Source organism: Rhinolophus sinicus, chromosome 5 (assembly GCF_057876585.1).
Source record: "Rhinolophus sinicus isolate RSI-liver-muscle chromosome 5, RSI-T2T, whole genome shotgun sequence".
NCBI classification, from domain to species: Eukaryota; Metazoa; Chordata; class Mammalia; order Chiroptera; family Rhinolophidae; genus Rhinolophus; species Rhinolophus sinicus.
The window spans coordinates 4,447,021-4,463,413 of NC_142505.1; the positions used below are offsets into that span (position 1 = coordinate 4,447,021).

The 16,393-nt window shown below is 50.3% G+C and overlaps 1 protein-coding gene across 1 annotated transcript in view; it reads left to right on the forward strand.

The window, feature by feature from the left end:
* Nucleotides 1–16,393, forward strand: part of ITPR1 (inositol 1,4,5-trisphosphate receptor type 1) — a 293,521-nt gene that overhangs the window by 110,681 nt on the left and 166,447 nt on the right. The window contains exons 6-12 of the mRNA XM_074312232.2: nucleotides 2,468–2,554; nucleotides 4,765–4,923; nucleotides 6,941–7,039; nucleotides 8,080–8,163; nucleotides 8,271–8,417; nucleotides 11,430–11,525; nucleotides 12,972–13,016. Coding sequence (XP_074168333.2) covers nucleotides 2,468–2,554; nucleotides 4,765–4,923; nucleotides 6,941–7,039; nucleotides 8,080–8,163; nucleotides 8,271–8,417; nucleotides 11,430–11,525; nucleotides 12,972–13,016 — 717 coding nt within the window. The remainder of the gene's footprint in view (nucleotides 1–2,467; nucleotides 2,555–4,764; nucleotides 4,924–6,940; nucleotides 7,040–8,079; nucleotides 8,164–8,270; nucleotides 8,418–11,429; nucleotides 11,526–12,971; nucleotides 13,017–16,393) is intronic.

The following is a 16,393-nucleotide window of genomic DNA, read 5'->3' on the forward strand; positions in this document are numbered from 1 at the left end:
CCTTTTATCAGTGTCAGATGTGCTATTTGATATTTTAAGAGAAGTTTGTAGGTATTTATCCTCCAATTTTGTTGTATTTTCTGTTCTAATTTTACCTTTTGTATATTTTTGGACAAATGCCCTTAATACTTAGAGCTGCCGGTGTTTAATTAATCTTTAATATAGAGAGCCTTCTTGAGGACTAATTTGACATTTCTTTTGAGATATGCCAGTGACTATTGACTTGCCACTTTTATACTAGTCTAAGCGTAGGTAGGAACTTAGTATTTTAGATCATTGTTTCTGAAACTGAGGCCCCTGGCGGTTCTTGAGAGTAAGGGGAATGTCCATGAGAACTTTCCCGCTTCAGGAGGGCCCTTATATCATTTAAGTCCAAGAAATGCGACTTTGTGATTCTTTGCGCGTGACTCCTTGCAATGTGGTGTGTTGAGCAGAGAAAAAGCATAGTAGTTTGTTTTATTTTCCTGACTCTATTGGTTCCCCCTCCCCATTGACAGGCTCTTCCTTCAATTTCCCATCTGTGTTAGCTGAAACGGTAAGAACAAATGGCTGTCTGCAAAGTAGAACCCTTTCTTCTCCTGGATTCAGTCCAGCATTTTGTTTGGAGAACTACCTGCAGGACTTGTGTGAACAGGAGGGGTCTCGGAGGGGGTGGGGCGCACGCACAGAAACAGGCAGGAGGACAGAGGGGCGCACCTTCAGGGTTGTTTCTGGAGTGGGGAGAGCACGGGAGGGCGGGGCTGAGGGCAGTTTGGAGGCCAAGGGAGCCCTGCCTGCACGGCTGTTGTCTCCAGGTGTGTCTGGAGCACTGTGGCCTTTATCCTTTTGTAGCTGAGCACAGCAGACTGGTAACTGATTCCCAGCGAGACAGGGGAAGCTGTGGCTAGAGCGCTGTTTGACAGGGTGGGGGCAGATGCCATCGTGTGGTGTTCCCACGCAGGCAGACCCTTTGCCTCCTGTAACACGGCTTCTGTTTGGTTTAGGATCGCTTGCTACAGCGTATTTTTCTCGGATGATCTACCTTCCTAAAAATACCTGCACTCCAGGTAGAGGTGGAGCAGATGCTGAATTTTTCTCTAATCTTTAGCACAGCCCTGAAAGGCTTGCATTGTCCCCGTTTTGTGGACAGTGAGGCTTGGCGAGGTTGAGTGACCTGGCTGAGATGGAAAAGCGGGTATGTGGTGGAACCAAGAGCACATCCAGAAGGTCCCGTAACAGTGCCAACGCGCTCCCTGGGAAAGGCCACTGGCCCATTGGCACCCTGTAGCCCCTCACCTCGAGGAACGGGGCGACGCAGGGAAACAGCGCTGAAGTGCGCAAGTGGTCGTCAGGTTTATCATCCATCACATTAGATACTGAGTTTCTTCCCTGTAATTTTACCTCTATTTCACGCGTCTAGGTTTGGGAGATGGGTTGGGACAATAGTTTCCTCATTGCCTAGGATGAAACCAGTCCCCCTGGAGCATTATTATAACATACTAACAGTACTTTCACGGTTGTACACGTAAACGAATGAAAAAGGACCGTTCAGTGGCCCTGGTAGAATATTCTGGGAGCTCTATTCAACTGGACCGTTTTCCCTAGCCGCCAAATTTGTACTGGTAATACCTCCCAGCCTCGTTTGTAACTGCATTAAGTCTGGAGTTAACCCACATGTGGGTTTGAGGACTATCTCTGTTACTTAATAGATATGTGACTTTCTAATGACATTATTTAGCAAAATTTCTAATATACACAGAAGTGGCGAAAATAGTCTAACCCCTTTTGTACCCATCACCCAACTAGCTATGCAACGTCGACCGAACTTTTTAATGTCCCTGAGTCTGTTTCTTCTTTTTAAAAATTGGGATAATGATCTTCTCCTCAAGAGGATACTATGAAAATGAATCAAATGATAATTAATGCCCAACAATAGTAACTAACACGCCATCAGTGCTGCAGTGACAGGTGCTGTGCTCCGTGATTCCTACGAGGTGTGGGTACTGTTTTCGTCTTCTTTTTACAAAAGAGGAAACTGAGGCTCACACCTGTTCAATAACACATTCGAGGTCACAAAAGCAGAAACCACCCCAAACCGCCATTTAAATTAAGTTTTATTTTATTCCAAAGCTTTGGAAGAGGACTTGTACAAATCAGAAGAGTGTTATGCAAATTTCCTTCCAGGCCGACCCTAGTTTTTTAAAAATACATAAGCTTTTGACTTAGTCTTACCCTAAACCGATATGTCCATGAATTCCTTAAAGAAAAAAAAAAGGCATTTTAAAAGAGCCAAAAAAGCCAAGAAAGCAAGAGCAGGGTGGGCTGGACTTTTGGGCCCCTGTTGCCTTCTCCTCGCTTCGCCTCGGGTGCTCAGCTTTGCTGGTTCCTGGGCTGCTTGTACAGACTGGCTGCATGGGCTTTGCATCACTGCAGAGAAGTGTAACCCACTGTTCCCGCTTCCTGACCAGTCTTCCTTCCCTGTGCACAGCACGCTGCAGACTTGGAGAAGAAGCAGAACGAGACAGAAAACAGGAAACTGCTGGGGACTGTCATCCAGTATGGGAATGTGATCCAGGTAGGTGACGGCCACACGTCCCTGGAGCTGGGGCGTCACCAAGAACAAAACTGGGAAAACACACGAGGCAGGGTTTGGGCCAGCTTTCCGGTGGGACTCCATGGCGACGGCGAGTCTCCTCCAGGTCTGGTCGTTCTTCCTGCATGGGCGGGACTCTTGGGCTTTTAGGTGGTTGGTCTCTCTTGGTATCAGAATCCACCTCTTGCCCCCACAGCTGATAACTTAAGATCTGTCCAAATACTGTAAATGGAAGCTTCCTACCTGAAAAAGAGCCTGGCTGTTGCCATTTGGTTTAACCTGTGTTGCTTGAAAGCTCTTCGTATTCGGTGAAAATTGGCTTCTGTGTCACGGCACAGGTAGTAGGAACCATTCTGTGCCTTCAGGCGGAGTATCTGATGTTGGGTCTCACGGGTGGCGAGGTTTACGTGTTTATCTCTTGTGCCTTTAAGTTTGACTTGGGGATAAAACACAACCTAGCAAACAGCAACTGTGGGGTTTGCCCCAAAAACCCACCTGGGTCTGTCGTTGCAGAAAACAGTGTGTAAGGAAGTCCAGAGCCAAATATGGCTGGTTTCAATTTGTCCGGTTACCAGATGGTTTGGGCCCAGGCACAGAGGGTCAGAATCATTACCAGCTTTTGAGGACCTGACCCCTTTCATTATCTGGCTTCACTATTTCTCTTTTTGAAAGATTTTGCTTGCTTTGCTAATGTAAATGTAAACTTCACTAATCACAAGTGAATCCCTTCCCATTTTTATTCCTATCAGCTACAGAACAGTGCTAATCAGGAATATGAGAAAACCAGAATTGCCACATTGGTAAAAGCAACCTTGTGTGTCTAACTGGGTTTATTACCCTCAGGCCTTTGAACACAGTGAAAGTAGTTTCCAGAATCTGTCTGAAGCTTAGGCCGGCCAGTGCCCCTCTGCCTCCCTTTCAGGTTCTAGCCAGTGGAGAAGGGCCACGGGGCCACGTGGGCCCCAAGTTCAGTGTCAGCTTTCTTACTGGGCCAGGCTGGTGCCGTGGAACTCAGAGAGCAGGACTCCTGAGTTAGACTGGAGAGTGTGGCTTGAACTGAAGACGAAAGAGGGGTCTAGGGGCCAAGAGCGTAACTCTTAAGAGCGGTCCAGTTCAGGTTCTGCAACTTCCTGACTGAGATTTGGGGCAAGCAGTCTTGCCGTACTTCAGTTTGCTCACTAGGAACATGGGCAGAAGAATGGTATCGGCTTCCTGGGAGGACTGAGGAGGTACCTGTCACAGAGTGAGCTGTGAACACACACTCGCTAATGTTACTTGTTACCCCTCCTCCCCAGCCTGGATCTTGGGCTCCACCTCCACGTTATGTGGGTTTATAGACCACCTGAGTCCGGTACCTGGGCAGGTGTGTGTCTGTCACAGCCAGGGGACGTCAGGGGCTTGCGAGTCAGACAGGTTACTCCTCCACCTCCCACAACCCTGAGGGAAGATTTGTGGACCAACTAGGACTGTTCGAGAAACTGGGCCTATTAACATGAAAAGGAGAATGTTGGCAGTGGGGTCGCATGCTGGCCTCACCATTTCTCCAGGGGTCGGGCAGCGGTTCATTTTCTCTGGTAGCCTGTTGAGTCAGGAAGCCTTGGCCAGCGCTTCCTGGTCTAGACCTGCCATGACACAGTTGTTTCCCATCTCCATCTCTGGTTTTTCCATCTCCTTCATGTAATAATTACCCAAGCATTAAGAATAAAGTGCTTAGAAATTCAAGGTGGAAACCCATCGCAGCCGTGTTCTTCCAAGTGAAATGACTACTCCCTCACAGGGTCCCCACTAAATTGTAGTGTCTCTCGTGCTCAGAAGTGACCTTCCTTTGCTCCCCCTCTGTGTCGGGGGCGTCTGCAGCCCCTCAGCGCCAGCCCTGTCCACGCCTGGGGCTCCTTCCCACTGACAGGTGGCCGGGGCCGTTCTAGGTGGCGGTGCCCTCGGCTGGAGCCTCTTCCGTCTCATCCAAGGCTACGTTGGGGAAAAATAAAACAGTTCTTCTCCCTCTACTTCTGCTCCCTTTGCTCTTCCTTCTTTTCTCATCCTGCCCTGCCTCAGGCACTGCTGGTTCCCTGGCTTCACGGTTAGCTCCACGTGGGGAGGGCTGTTTGGTACATGTTTTATTGGCCAGGAGAGAGATGGCAGAGAGTGGAAGTCTTGCTGACACTCCCCTAACTGTCTCGGTGGGTTTGCAGCTCCTGCACCTGAAGAGTAATAAGTACCTGACTGTGAACAAGAGGCTCCCGGCCCTGCTGGAGAAGAACGCCATGCGGGTCACCCTGGACGAGGCTGGGAACGAAGGGTCCTGGTTTTACATACAGCCCTTCTACAAGCTGCGATCCATCGGAGACAGTGTGAGTCACATGCCAGCCTGGGGACGGCTCCATGCCACCCCGCCTGTCACTGTGTGTCGGAGGCCACGAGGAGAGTGGAGCCAGAGGCTTAGCCTGTATGAAGACAAGCAGGGAATTGCTATGGAAACCAGTGTTTGGGAAACAGGGAAATTGGGAGAGAAGTGTGACCTGAATCCAGTAGCTATGTTTTCCTGTCCGGGCTTCTGACAAAATTGTCTGAACAGCCCATTACCTCAGTAACTTTCCCATGAAAACAGCTGCCATATATGAATATCCTGGCGAGGGCCCCCTGTCATGCTAGATCATCGTCGAATAGAAGTGCCTCTCTCATTTGGAAGTTAAGTTAGTGACCTGGGAAACCAGTAGACAAGGCAGGGAGGGCCAGAGCCCTGCAGGGTTACGTTCCCTTGTCCTCACCCGTCGGCCTGCGGGCTCTGCGCCTGCTCAGAGACCCCCTCGGTTGTGAGCTGGCCCCTCCCCTGAGGGGTTGTTAGGGTACGAGGTCACAGCAAAGCTTCTCGGTGAGACTTGGGGCAGTTCCCCCACTTGCTACAGACATTTGTAAGTCGTTACGTCCTCAACACTGTTGAAATACTATCAGCTATACTTCTGACCTTGTTAAGATTCTGAAATCGCTGTTTTTCACTAAAAAGAAATACGTGTCTTAAACAGCAGGAAATCTTGTCAAAATGCTCAACTAGCCTTCACCTAAAACTGGACTTTGCCATTTCTCAGTATTGCCAGTTAAGTTTACAAGCTTTGGGCGCTTGATATAGCGGAAGTGCCAAAAAAGTGTATGCAAGTGGGCCCTTTGGTCAGCGTTGCTCAAGCAGTAATAGTTCGCTGTCATCAGAAGTGTCTGGACACCAGTGGGAACCACTCTGAGCACCTCTTGTAACTGCAGAAGTCAGACGTGACTTGTATTCATCTTTTTTTGTCGATATATACTGAGTATTACAATTTTAATACAGTTGTTCCTTTCTTGGAATGTGTATACATGTTTTTGGCACCCCCTGTGTGTGTCAGGTGATGTGCGTGTGTTATATACAGTATCCCAGCGGCATCCAGCACCAGCCCGCCTCTTCCCTGTCGGGGTGCAGCAAACACTGACCCTCTACTGAGAAGGGAAGAACAAGTCCAGTAAAGCTGAGGCTCCACCAAAGCAGTGGATTTTTTGACATACTTATATTCATTGCAGTTAGAGAAGCCGTGGTTGTATATGCCCCGCCCCCAATGTAGCAAACTGCACACAGATGAACTTGACACCTTAGGAAGCCATCATTTCCGTTCCCCTGCCACTCCCATAACAAGACAAGGGTGCGAGTTTCATTTTCAGCACGTTCTTAGCTTTCCTGCCCTTTAAACTTACCTGTTTAGCGGTACCTTAGTGGAGAAGGTCAGATGGACTGAATAGGCATTCTTGTAGAACAGGGTTTTTAAATGACCAGTGTCGAGCTCTTTGTGGGTCATGGGATGGACTTAGAGGCCCGCGACTGTCACTTTTGAAAGTGGAAGATCAGGCTGTTAAACAGGAAGAGGATGAGTACCGTGTGCGGTAACTTCGTTGCAGATGAGTAGGGATATCTGTGCACACACACAGACACGTGCAGCTGCGTGGCTGACAGGCCATAATAGAAAACCGTGCTCTTAACGTGGCTTGCACTCAAAGCAGCACGAAGTCATGGCTGTGGGTGTATAAAATGAGGGCTCCGTCCCTGCAGAGATCAAGACTTCCTTTGGACAGTAATCTGCTCTACTCCTAAAATTTAGTTAGAGCTTTTTTATGTATATCTGTTCACATGAAAAGGGGGACATTGGCAGTTGACAGTGATGTCCCATGCTGGTCTTGCCATTTCTCAGGGATTGGGGAGGGGTTGTTGGACGTCACAAGGTGGCCTGCACTACGAAGGGTTCGGCTGTGCTGGCCGGACTGGGGACACACCACATCCAGGGGGGCCTGAGGACACCCACCTGCCCTCCACCAGGGGCACCTGACCTGTTGGTCCTTCCTTTCCAGGTGGTCATAGGTGACAAGGTGGTCCTGAACCCCGTCAATGCTGGCCAGCCCCTGCATGCCAGCAGCCACCAGCTGGTGGACAACCCAGGCTGCAACGAGGTAAGGGGACCGAGTTAGGGCCTGAGGGCAGGCACAGGCCGCAGGAACAGGCCTTGGGGCGGAGTATGTGTGTGTGACAGGGCCTTCAGCAGTGGCGTGTGGCCCTGTGCCTGTCCTGCAGGCAAGGGGACCGAGGCCCCAGTCAGGGCTGCCACAGGAGGTCGTGCAAAGCCAGCTGTCGCCCCAGGGTGCCGTTGACGAGCCTTAGGTCACTGGGGGATTGTTTTCTAATTGTTGAGCCAGAGAAGGGCCTCTCGGAAGGAATTTTTCTGGCCAAAGGGGCACCTTTTCCTAATTATCTCCCTAAAGGGTGCCTTTTGCTAGTTGCTAGGAAGGGAACACCACAGGCAGTCAGCAGCCCTGCGAGAATGCCGTCTTGCTTGTGGCAATGCATCTGCTTAGCCTCTAAATGGGCAGATACCGGGCACGAGGACGGTAAGTACTTGTCTAATGGTTGAGGACACAGGCTCTGGAGTAAGATAGAGATGTGGCTGCAAACCCCACATCTGCCATTCCCCAGCTCTGTGGCTGGGGGTTAGTTCCCAGTCTCTCTGTACACCAGTTTTCCTGTCTCTGAAATGGGCGTGATGGTCATTCCTATTCTTAGGGTGTCACTGAGGACCAGATGTGCTCGTGGGTGTCAGTCCTCAACCCGTGCCTGGCAGATGTTTAGTGTACAGACAGCGGCTGCTGCCGTAAGTGCCGTTAGCATTCCAGAATGGACACTCGGGAGGCTCTTTTACCTCTGGAGTTCATCCCGTTTTATAAGTACTTTGGCCTTTACTTTCTGGCTGCAGCACAAGCGACTTGGAGAGAAAGGAAGAGGTCATTCCAGAAGAGCAGGCAGCTTGCTTCCTGTGGTCAGTTGGAGCATACATAGTGATGGGGCCAAATGACCCTTTTCCCGCCACGCACTTCTGACAGGCCACTTGAATCTGTAGGTCCTGCGATCTTCAGGCTGTCAGCCCCAGGGTTTGGGGGTTGGAAGGCACAGCTGTTATGAGGGAGATATGAAACTGTAGTTCTCACTTGCTTTCCAGGTCAATTCCGTCAACTGCAATACAAGCTGGAAAGTCGTCCTTTTCATGAAGTGGAACGATAACAAAGATGACACATTGAAGGGGGTGAGTTTGGTGCCTGGTGGGCGGGTGGCGCGTGGCCCTTCCCAGGTAGCAGTTCCGTTCTCTCTTAAACGTCACTGTCCTTGATTCCTCTGTGTGTGGACGCCTAGGGTGACGTGGTGAGGCTCTTCCACGCTGAGCAGGAGAAGTTCCTCACGTGTGACGAGCACAGGAAGAAGCAGCACGTCTTCCTGAGAACCACGGGCCGCCAGTCGGCCACGTCTGCCACCAGCTCCAAAGCCCTGTGGGAGGTGGAGGTAAGAGGGCGGCAGGAGATGGGGAGGTGGGACTCGTGGGCTTTAGCAATAAATCACAGCCACCCACCTCATGCCCTGGGGCGACACAGGAACAAGTGCGTTGCGCCGGTCAGAAGGGCGCTGGGTGAGCCTGTGGAGGAAGTAACGTCTCCTTTAGAAGCAAACTCACAGCTGGAACTGGACATTGCTGTCTCCGGGCCACCTAATCGCCTCTCCCTTCCGTTTTTCTCTCCGTTGCTCATGTATCTGTCACAGTATGTAACCGCGTGCCTACCCAACAAGATACAAAGGGATTCGCACACTGGGGCCAGAATGACAAGACACACCCCAGAGAGCGGGATGGTGGGGTGACAGGAGGACATTGCCTGGCTCTGCAGATTTAGCTGACGGGGGAGCACGTCAGGTGGGGTGAGCGATTCAGGAAGGCTTCCTGAGACAGGAAGCCTCTGAGCTGACACTTACACGACGGTCTGTACTCAGGAAGGAGGAGGCGCTTAGGCCCCTTCGTGTGAGATGGTGGCCTGGACTCAGAAATATGAGGCGGCCTTGGGATAAAAGTCAGGGACCCACTTTGGGGGGGAGCAGGGCTCGGCGTGGGGAATCAGACACACTGGTGCTGGAGACCAGCGCCTGGAAAAGGCTCTTTCTGTGTGTGTGTAAATATCTTCATTTTGCCTTTGTTTGAAAAAGAAAATCGGATTATTTTTCTTTTCTTAATTAATTTTCCTTTTAAAAAAAATAACAGCTTCATTGCGATACAGTTCATGTACCTCACAATTCAGTGATTTTCAGCAGGTCCACCGAGTTGTGCAGCCATCACCACAGCGGATTTTAGAACATGTTTTCACCGCTCTGGAAGCCCTGCACGTGTAGCAGTCTCACCTCATTTCTGCAACCTTGCTGCCCCTCTGCCCTGGCAACCACTCCTCTTCCCTCCTACATGGATTTCCTCTGCTGGACGTTTCCTATGTGGTCCTTTGTATCTGACTTCTTTTCCCCTCGCGTGAAGTTTCCCAGGCTCATCCACATGGCCCCATCTACCACAGCGTCGTGTTTCACTGCCAAATAATGCTCCCCGGGATGGGCTGTTCAGTGCCATTTGGCTTGTTTCCACTTTGGGGCTCTTCTGAATAATGCTGTGATGACCATTCATGTACAACTTTTTGTGCGGACATGTTTTCAGTGTCCTTGGGAGTGGAATTGTAGGTCAGATGGTAACTCAAGGTTAATTTATATTCCCACACGTGGTGTATTAAGATCCCAGTTGCTCCATGTGGCCTTCATGAATGAAGGATAGTTTTGTTGGCTATAGGAGTCTAGGGAGACAGTGTCTTCTTTCTGTACTTGAAAGATGTTCATCCGTTGTCATTTTGTGTGCATTGCTGCTTTGATGTGAGTTCAGTGGGTGTCATCTTTGTGCCTACAGGTAGTGTCTTTTCTCTTTCATGGCTTCTTTTAAGGTTTTTGTTTCTATTTCTGCTTTACATTAATCTAATGATGATGCTTGTGCATGCATGTGTGTATCCTACTTTGAGTTCACTGAGTTTCTTGATCCTGTGGTTTTGTATCGAAAAGGAAAAACTTGGAGTCATTATTTCTCAAATGTTCTTCCTGTCCCCACCAACCCACATGCACGTGCTGGATCATTTGCTGCTGTCTGACAGGTTACTGAGTTTATGGGTCACGTTTTCCTGCTTCTTGCCTGTCCGTGGCTTTATGATTATATGCTGAACATTGTGAAGGATATTATTGCTGGATGTAGAATTCCAGCTACACAGTACATACTGCTTTGTTGAGTGTCTGGATTCTGTTGCCTTCCTTTAAAGAGTGTTGTATTTTGTTTTGTCAGACAGTAAAGTTACTTGTGGATCCATTTAGTCATTTGGAGGCTTGTCTTAAAGCTTCGTTAGGTCAATTGAATTGTGGCCTCCTTTTAGGGTCGGATAAGACCTGCGACTAAGGTGTGACCTTTTGATGTCTCTACTGAGTGCCCAGGTGTGGGATGGAATCGCTTCACTGGCTTGTCAGGATGCAGGCCCCAGCCAGCCCTGAGCGAGCTCCGGGAATGCTGCACTCACGGCTCCTCCTTGTTCTTTATTTGTGGGGTCTCACCTTACACATCTGCAGCTTGGTATCCAGCCAAAGAGTCAGGCAGACCCCTGTACAGATTCCTGGGGCTTTTTGTCTGGGTAGCTCTGTGTTCTGCCCCCACAATTCCAGCCACTTCAGTCTCCCTAAATGCTGGTATGTCTCCTGAACTCAGTGAGACCAGTGTCCCCTGCTTGGTTTCCCCTTCCCAATGCTACCATCCCGAGAAGACCTTGAGGAGCAAACTGAAGCAGTCACAGATCTCGCCTTGTTTCCCGTCCCTCAGCGATCACACTGTGCGCCCCCATCACCCGACAGCTGCGAGTCACTTCACGTATTTTATGCATTTTTCTTGTTGTCTGTGGCAAATCCAGTCTTTGGGGCGATGTCCAATCGCTTCTGGCACCAACTACCAGTACCAGGTACTCCATCATGGCCAGAAGCTGAAGTTACATTTGTTTTGATGGTGAACTCTTAGGCTCTCAGGCTCTCGGCGTGGGCCGGTGTGTGTTTTTCAGCGCGCAGTTCCGTGTGTGGAGGGCTTTCACAATTTCCCACGAAATCTCTTTTTATTTGTTGTGCCTCTCATGGATGGATTTCAGAATCTTCTGCTTTAGGGTGATTAAGGCAAACAACTTGAAAACTGTTGAGTGTTTCCGTTGAGTGTTTCACTACCGTTGTTTCACATTAACTGGGAGACTATTTCTTCTTTGGAGAAACTTAGCACTCCCGTATGTTTAAGTTCTTATGTTACACATGACACTTGCAATGGGTTCGTTGGAAGATACTGATTTTTTTTTTTTGTTCAGCTAGTAAATCTCACGCCTGAACTATGACTTCTGTGCAGTGTGTCAGATTCGGTGTTGTCCTACTGTGGGCTGACACTTCTCCTCTCCTGTTGACCATTCATTCCTCGTCTTGCAGGTCGTCCAGCATGACCCGTGTCGGGGAGGAGCGGGCTATTGGAACAGCCTCTTCCGTTTCAAGCATCTTGCTACAGGGCATTACTTAGCAGCAGAGGTAAGTAGCAGCCCCAAGTTTCTCTCTTTCAAGGCTGACACAGTCCCTTTTCCTCCCTTACCTGGAGCCTCAGGTGATTGGAGGTTTAGGGTAATGCCCAGTCACCTTGCTTTCCCTTCTGCTTTTCTGTTTCCTTCTGCCTCCTTTCCCTGCTTATAGGCAAGAAAGGGTAACGATGCTTAACACATTTCAGTACCTCACAGGGATTTCCATCAAGATGCGGGGAGACCTAAGTTAGGAAATAATGCCGTCCCGGGGATGGCGTGTTCAGCATGGTGACTGCAGTTAATAATACTGTACTGTGTGCTTGAAAGTTGCTAAAACAGTGGGTCTTCAAAAAGAAAAGAATGCTGGGTTTTAGGATTACCCTTGTTTTGCTCATGCACACTGCTCTCCCCACATCTTACCTACCAACCCTGCCCCTCACAAGAATGCCTGACACTTGGCTGTCGTGAGACGTGGTGTTGAAAGCCAGCAGTGTTACGACACGTAAGGAGTTAGACAACTTTCTGAAGCATCCTGGTTCTCAGAGCTCTGGGGGAATAGACCAGGTCTAATCATTTACTTGTAGGACTGTCAAAAATCAAATTACCTTAAATGCCTGTTAAGGGTTTTTGAGGAGAGGCAAGACTCAGTGCTGAAGGACGGGGGATCCTACCTTTGAGATTTTGTGTCAATTTAAGGAGCCACCCTACTGTGTGACACATGTTGCATTTTACTCTGATTTGCTGGGAGATGTGCAATGAGTATTCACATCAGATTCTGGTCGTACTTTAGATGACACCCGTTGTCTGGTGCCGCTGGTGGGGCTGCTCAGATTTTCAAGGTGACGCGTGGGTGACAGCACTGCTCCTGCAGCTGACCCCAAGAAGCCTGACTGTCAATGTACCGAACCCCTGGGGTGCCTGACACTTACATGAACTGATGAGTTCAAAATATTCAAGAACCAAAGAGCAAAACTAAGCTGAAATTTAAAGTGGAGCCAGTGGGGATTGCAGAGCTAGCGAACCAGCTGTGAGAAATGTCAGTTCCGTGGTTTGCCAAAGACCAGTGGTGGTTGTGCTGTCTGCTACGCTCTGAGGTGAATGTAGCTTTTGTTGGAAGCACCAGTTTTTTATTTCTAACTGAAAATAAGCAGGATTATCAATGACGGGGTCTCGATCTTTCATGTACCTCGGGCTTTTCACTGTTGTTTTGCTGGTGAATTCGTTGTGTTTCTCTGTCTATACTTGAGAGCCGTCTCTTGGTGACTGGGAGATTGTCCCATGTGTGTTGTACTCATGTGACATGTGTCGTGTTGTGGCATGCTGGTTTCGTGAACGCAGGGAAGGGACAAGTTCTTAGCTGTTCAAAGATGCCCGCAGGCGTGGACGTCTCCTGCAGGTGGGGCCGAGTCCTTGAGAAAGCAATGGGTGATTTAATTTCCTAATGATTCTTTTTCATCAGGTAGACCCTGACTTTGAGGAAGAGTGCCTGGAGTTTCAGCCCTCAGTAAGTATGGACAGGAGCCTCCGGGTCTTCATCCCGTAGGGTGAGACCAAATGTTCTGGAACCCCACGTAAGAAGCACCATGGTCACTGAGTGTGGGGAAGGGAAGCTTTCGGCTGCCTTCGAAGAGGGTCTCTTGTGCTTCCCCTGCGGGCAGGCTTCTCTCCTGTGTCCTGATTGGTTCAAGAGCCTGTCAGTCATGACGCTCCTTCTGTGTGCTTAGTTAAGGGGTCTCCACCTCTGAGTTGCAGAAGTTCGAGGTATCTCTTCGACTACCCGAGGCTGGAGACGGTGATGGCCCCTGTAGAAGTCAGCCTTTTACAAACGAATGTCCTATTGCTGTTGACCTCAATCTGTGACTCATTCAGAGTTTTTGAGGAATGAGCGTGTGAGGTGGATGGTGTCGTGTAGACTGTGGCATTCACACAGGAGGCACAGAGCACCGGACATCTGATTGGACACTCCGTTGTCTAACCAGCTGTCCTTGCTCTCTGCAAAGTCAGAAATAGGCTTTATAATGTGGTTTGGAATTGTAATGCCACCTGGGTCTTTCTTTGGAGGCTAATTAATGCTGAAATGGAGGCAGCTGGGGGTTCAGGTGTCCACAGGTCTGCACTGAAGAGGCAGAGGTTGTGTTACATGGAAATGGTGGGCATGAACAAGGCTGTTCTCTTGGGCAGGTGCTCCATTCTGCTCTAGGATCAAAAAATAATAATAATAATTTCAAATAGTTGCTGTTCTGTGTGACATTGTGTCTGTGGGATCACCTCAGGGAGGGTATTGAAGGCATTTCTCTTCTGTTTCTCCCAAATTTTGAAAGAACTGGAGGGACTTGAATGTGGGCATGTTCATGAAGGGAATTGGGGTGGAGACAGCAGAGAAGGCCGCTGACTGGAAAGTGCGAATCCTGTAGTAACGGTGAACCTTTGAGTTACGTTAGCTCTGGCAGAAACGCAGACGGCTGCCCGCGGAGGGCGCCCACATAGTTCCTGGACAGGCTGGGGGGTTCGTGTCCTTTCCTTTTGTCCTCTTCATCCTCACTTCTGGAGCCCATTTTGAAAGCTTACCTTGCACTGTTAATGGAGGCAGAAAACACCTGGTCCCTCTTTCTGCCCATGTGCAAGGCCGTCTTTGCACAGCAGCTCTGTAGAGGCTCACGTGCTCAGCACGCCTGGGCTTGGGTGGGCCGGGTTACGTTTCCTAAGGCCGTCGTCCTTGCACCTTCTTTATTTTGAGAGAAAGAGCTGCCTTCATCTGACTTGCATCCGTGGCCTTAGTGCCGCCCTCTGAGGTCACTTTGAAGAAGAGCTGTGACATCTTGCAGTGGAGCTGGTGTTCGAGTAAGCCTTGCACTCTGGGCACGAGGTCGCTCTCCTGACCTGTTGGTGTGTGAGGAGAAGGGCTGGTATTCTTAATGCAGGAGGAGGAACACAGCGGCCAGCAGTAGGGCGTGGGGGAGACACAGACTGGCTTCCAAGAGCAGGCCCGCCGCTCGTAAGCTGTGTGACTCCGGCCAAGCTACTGTCCATCTCTGAGCCTCCACGCCCTCATCTGTAGAAGTGGCAGGCGGGCTTGCTCTAAAGGACAAAGCGAGATGTGCAGGTGAAGTGGCCCATAGTCGGTGCTCAATAAACGGCACGTTTGTCAGTTGCACAGGATCGTCCCCATTCCAGTGCCCTGACATCACCAGGTCGTCTGGGCTATGCATTAGCTCCCTGAAATGACTTAGGGCAGGTTTCATGATCTTCGTTGGACACGTGGGAAAGCAGAGAGTGGTCCTGAGTTGCACCACGTCTTGGGGTCTCTCGGAGCTCCGTCATCTTTACTTTGTCGTGCTTCTCCATGCCAGGGTGGCAGGTGTGCGCCAGCTTGGGGGCCGGTCTAGACTGCATTGCTCCGGCTACTCGGGCTGTGGCTTGGGTGGTGGCCCTCATTGGAGGAGGGGTCTCTGGGGACTCACTTTTCACCACGAGGCCAGCAGTGTCTGCATTGGGAGGGTCTGGCCCCCATTGCGCTCCTCTTGGCCTGGAAACTTGGCTGGAGAAGCTCCAGGGCAGCAGCCTGGAAGAGGAAGCCTCTCTGTCCTTCTGCTCTGCTTACTGCTCCTGTGTTTTCCCGAGACTGGCATCCAGCCCCGTGGGTCTGGCCTGGGACCTCCCTCAGCTTTGTCGCTCCTGTCCTTCTAAATGCAGAGGCACCAGAGCCATTTGCTTCGATGCTAAGGGAAGAAAAAGGAGAAGCCGAGGCTGGCTCTCGTCTGACGGCCTTTTGCCCGTGTGCCTTTCTGCCCACTAGGTGGCAAACGCCGACTGCACACAGAGTATGAACGCGCTGTTTGCCAGCCTCGTTTCCAGACACAGTGAACTTAATGCAATTTTCGTTTTTCTCTAGACCCTTGGCAGGTCTCCCCAGCAGCCTGCAGCAGCCCTGTGTCTCCAGCCAGCACCGGGTCAGGGTTCACCTTGAGTGTGGCGTGTGGGACGCTGCAGGTCACAGCAGTTAGAAGAGGGTTCTGGGCAAGTTCTTGCTCCTGAGCTGAGCTTGTAGAGACGTTATGGAGCCCTCCAGGCTTTTCTCACTCTACTGTGCGTGGGATAAGAGTCAAGGTTGTTTGGAGAGAGCCCCGTGGTATTAGAGGCGGGAGCTTGAGAGCGGGAGCAGACAGAGTTTTGGGGCATAAAAGCAGCTTTTCTTCCTTTTCCTTTTTTTCTTTTTCACACAGACGGAAGTCGGGGCTGCAGATGAGCTGCTAAAGCAGACTGTTGCCCGCAGCCCTCCAGCTCAGGCCCCTGGGAATGAAGTATTCCCGTGCTGTCTGCTTTGCCTGTTAGACTTCATATCCTTTCTCCACTCCCCATCTGGAAAGGAGGCAGGGCCTCAGCCCGAGCTAAACAACTTAGTGACAAAGAAAATGTGGTTTTCCTGGTAGACGCAGGTGGATGCCGTCATCCTGCAGGGGTGTTAAACATGCAGAGAGAGCCCGTGTAGAGTCACAGAGCTGAGAGGGAGCTCGCGACACCGGTCACACTGCTCTGGGCATCTGCTTACATGTCCTCGGGAAGATGGGCTCCGGGGCCCAGACTGTCTTCAGAGTTTCCCAGGAACACTTTCGTCACCCTTCATCTGCCTCCACTGAAGGTTTCCTTCAGTCCCAGCCTGATCCCCAAGGTAGCAGGCGAGCCCTTCCCCGCCCTGCTGGCGGCCCTGCTTGATTAACAACGGATGTTTTTTTCAGGGCTAGGCTGACTTTCAGATATTTTCCTTGGCCACCCTGGGATTCACTGCTTATGAACTCTTGGATCCAGGTTCCTTTTTTATTTTTCCTCCTGGGAAGTAGCTGTATCATATGACGGCCAGACAGTTTCGCTATAGGTTAGCAC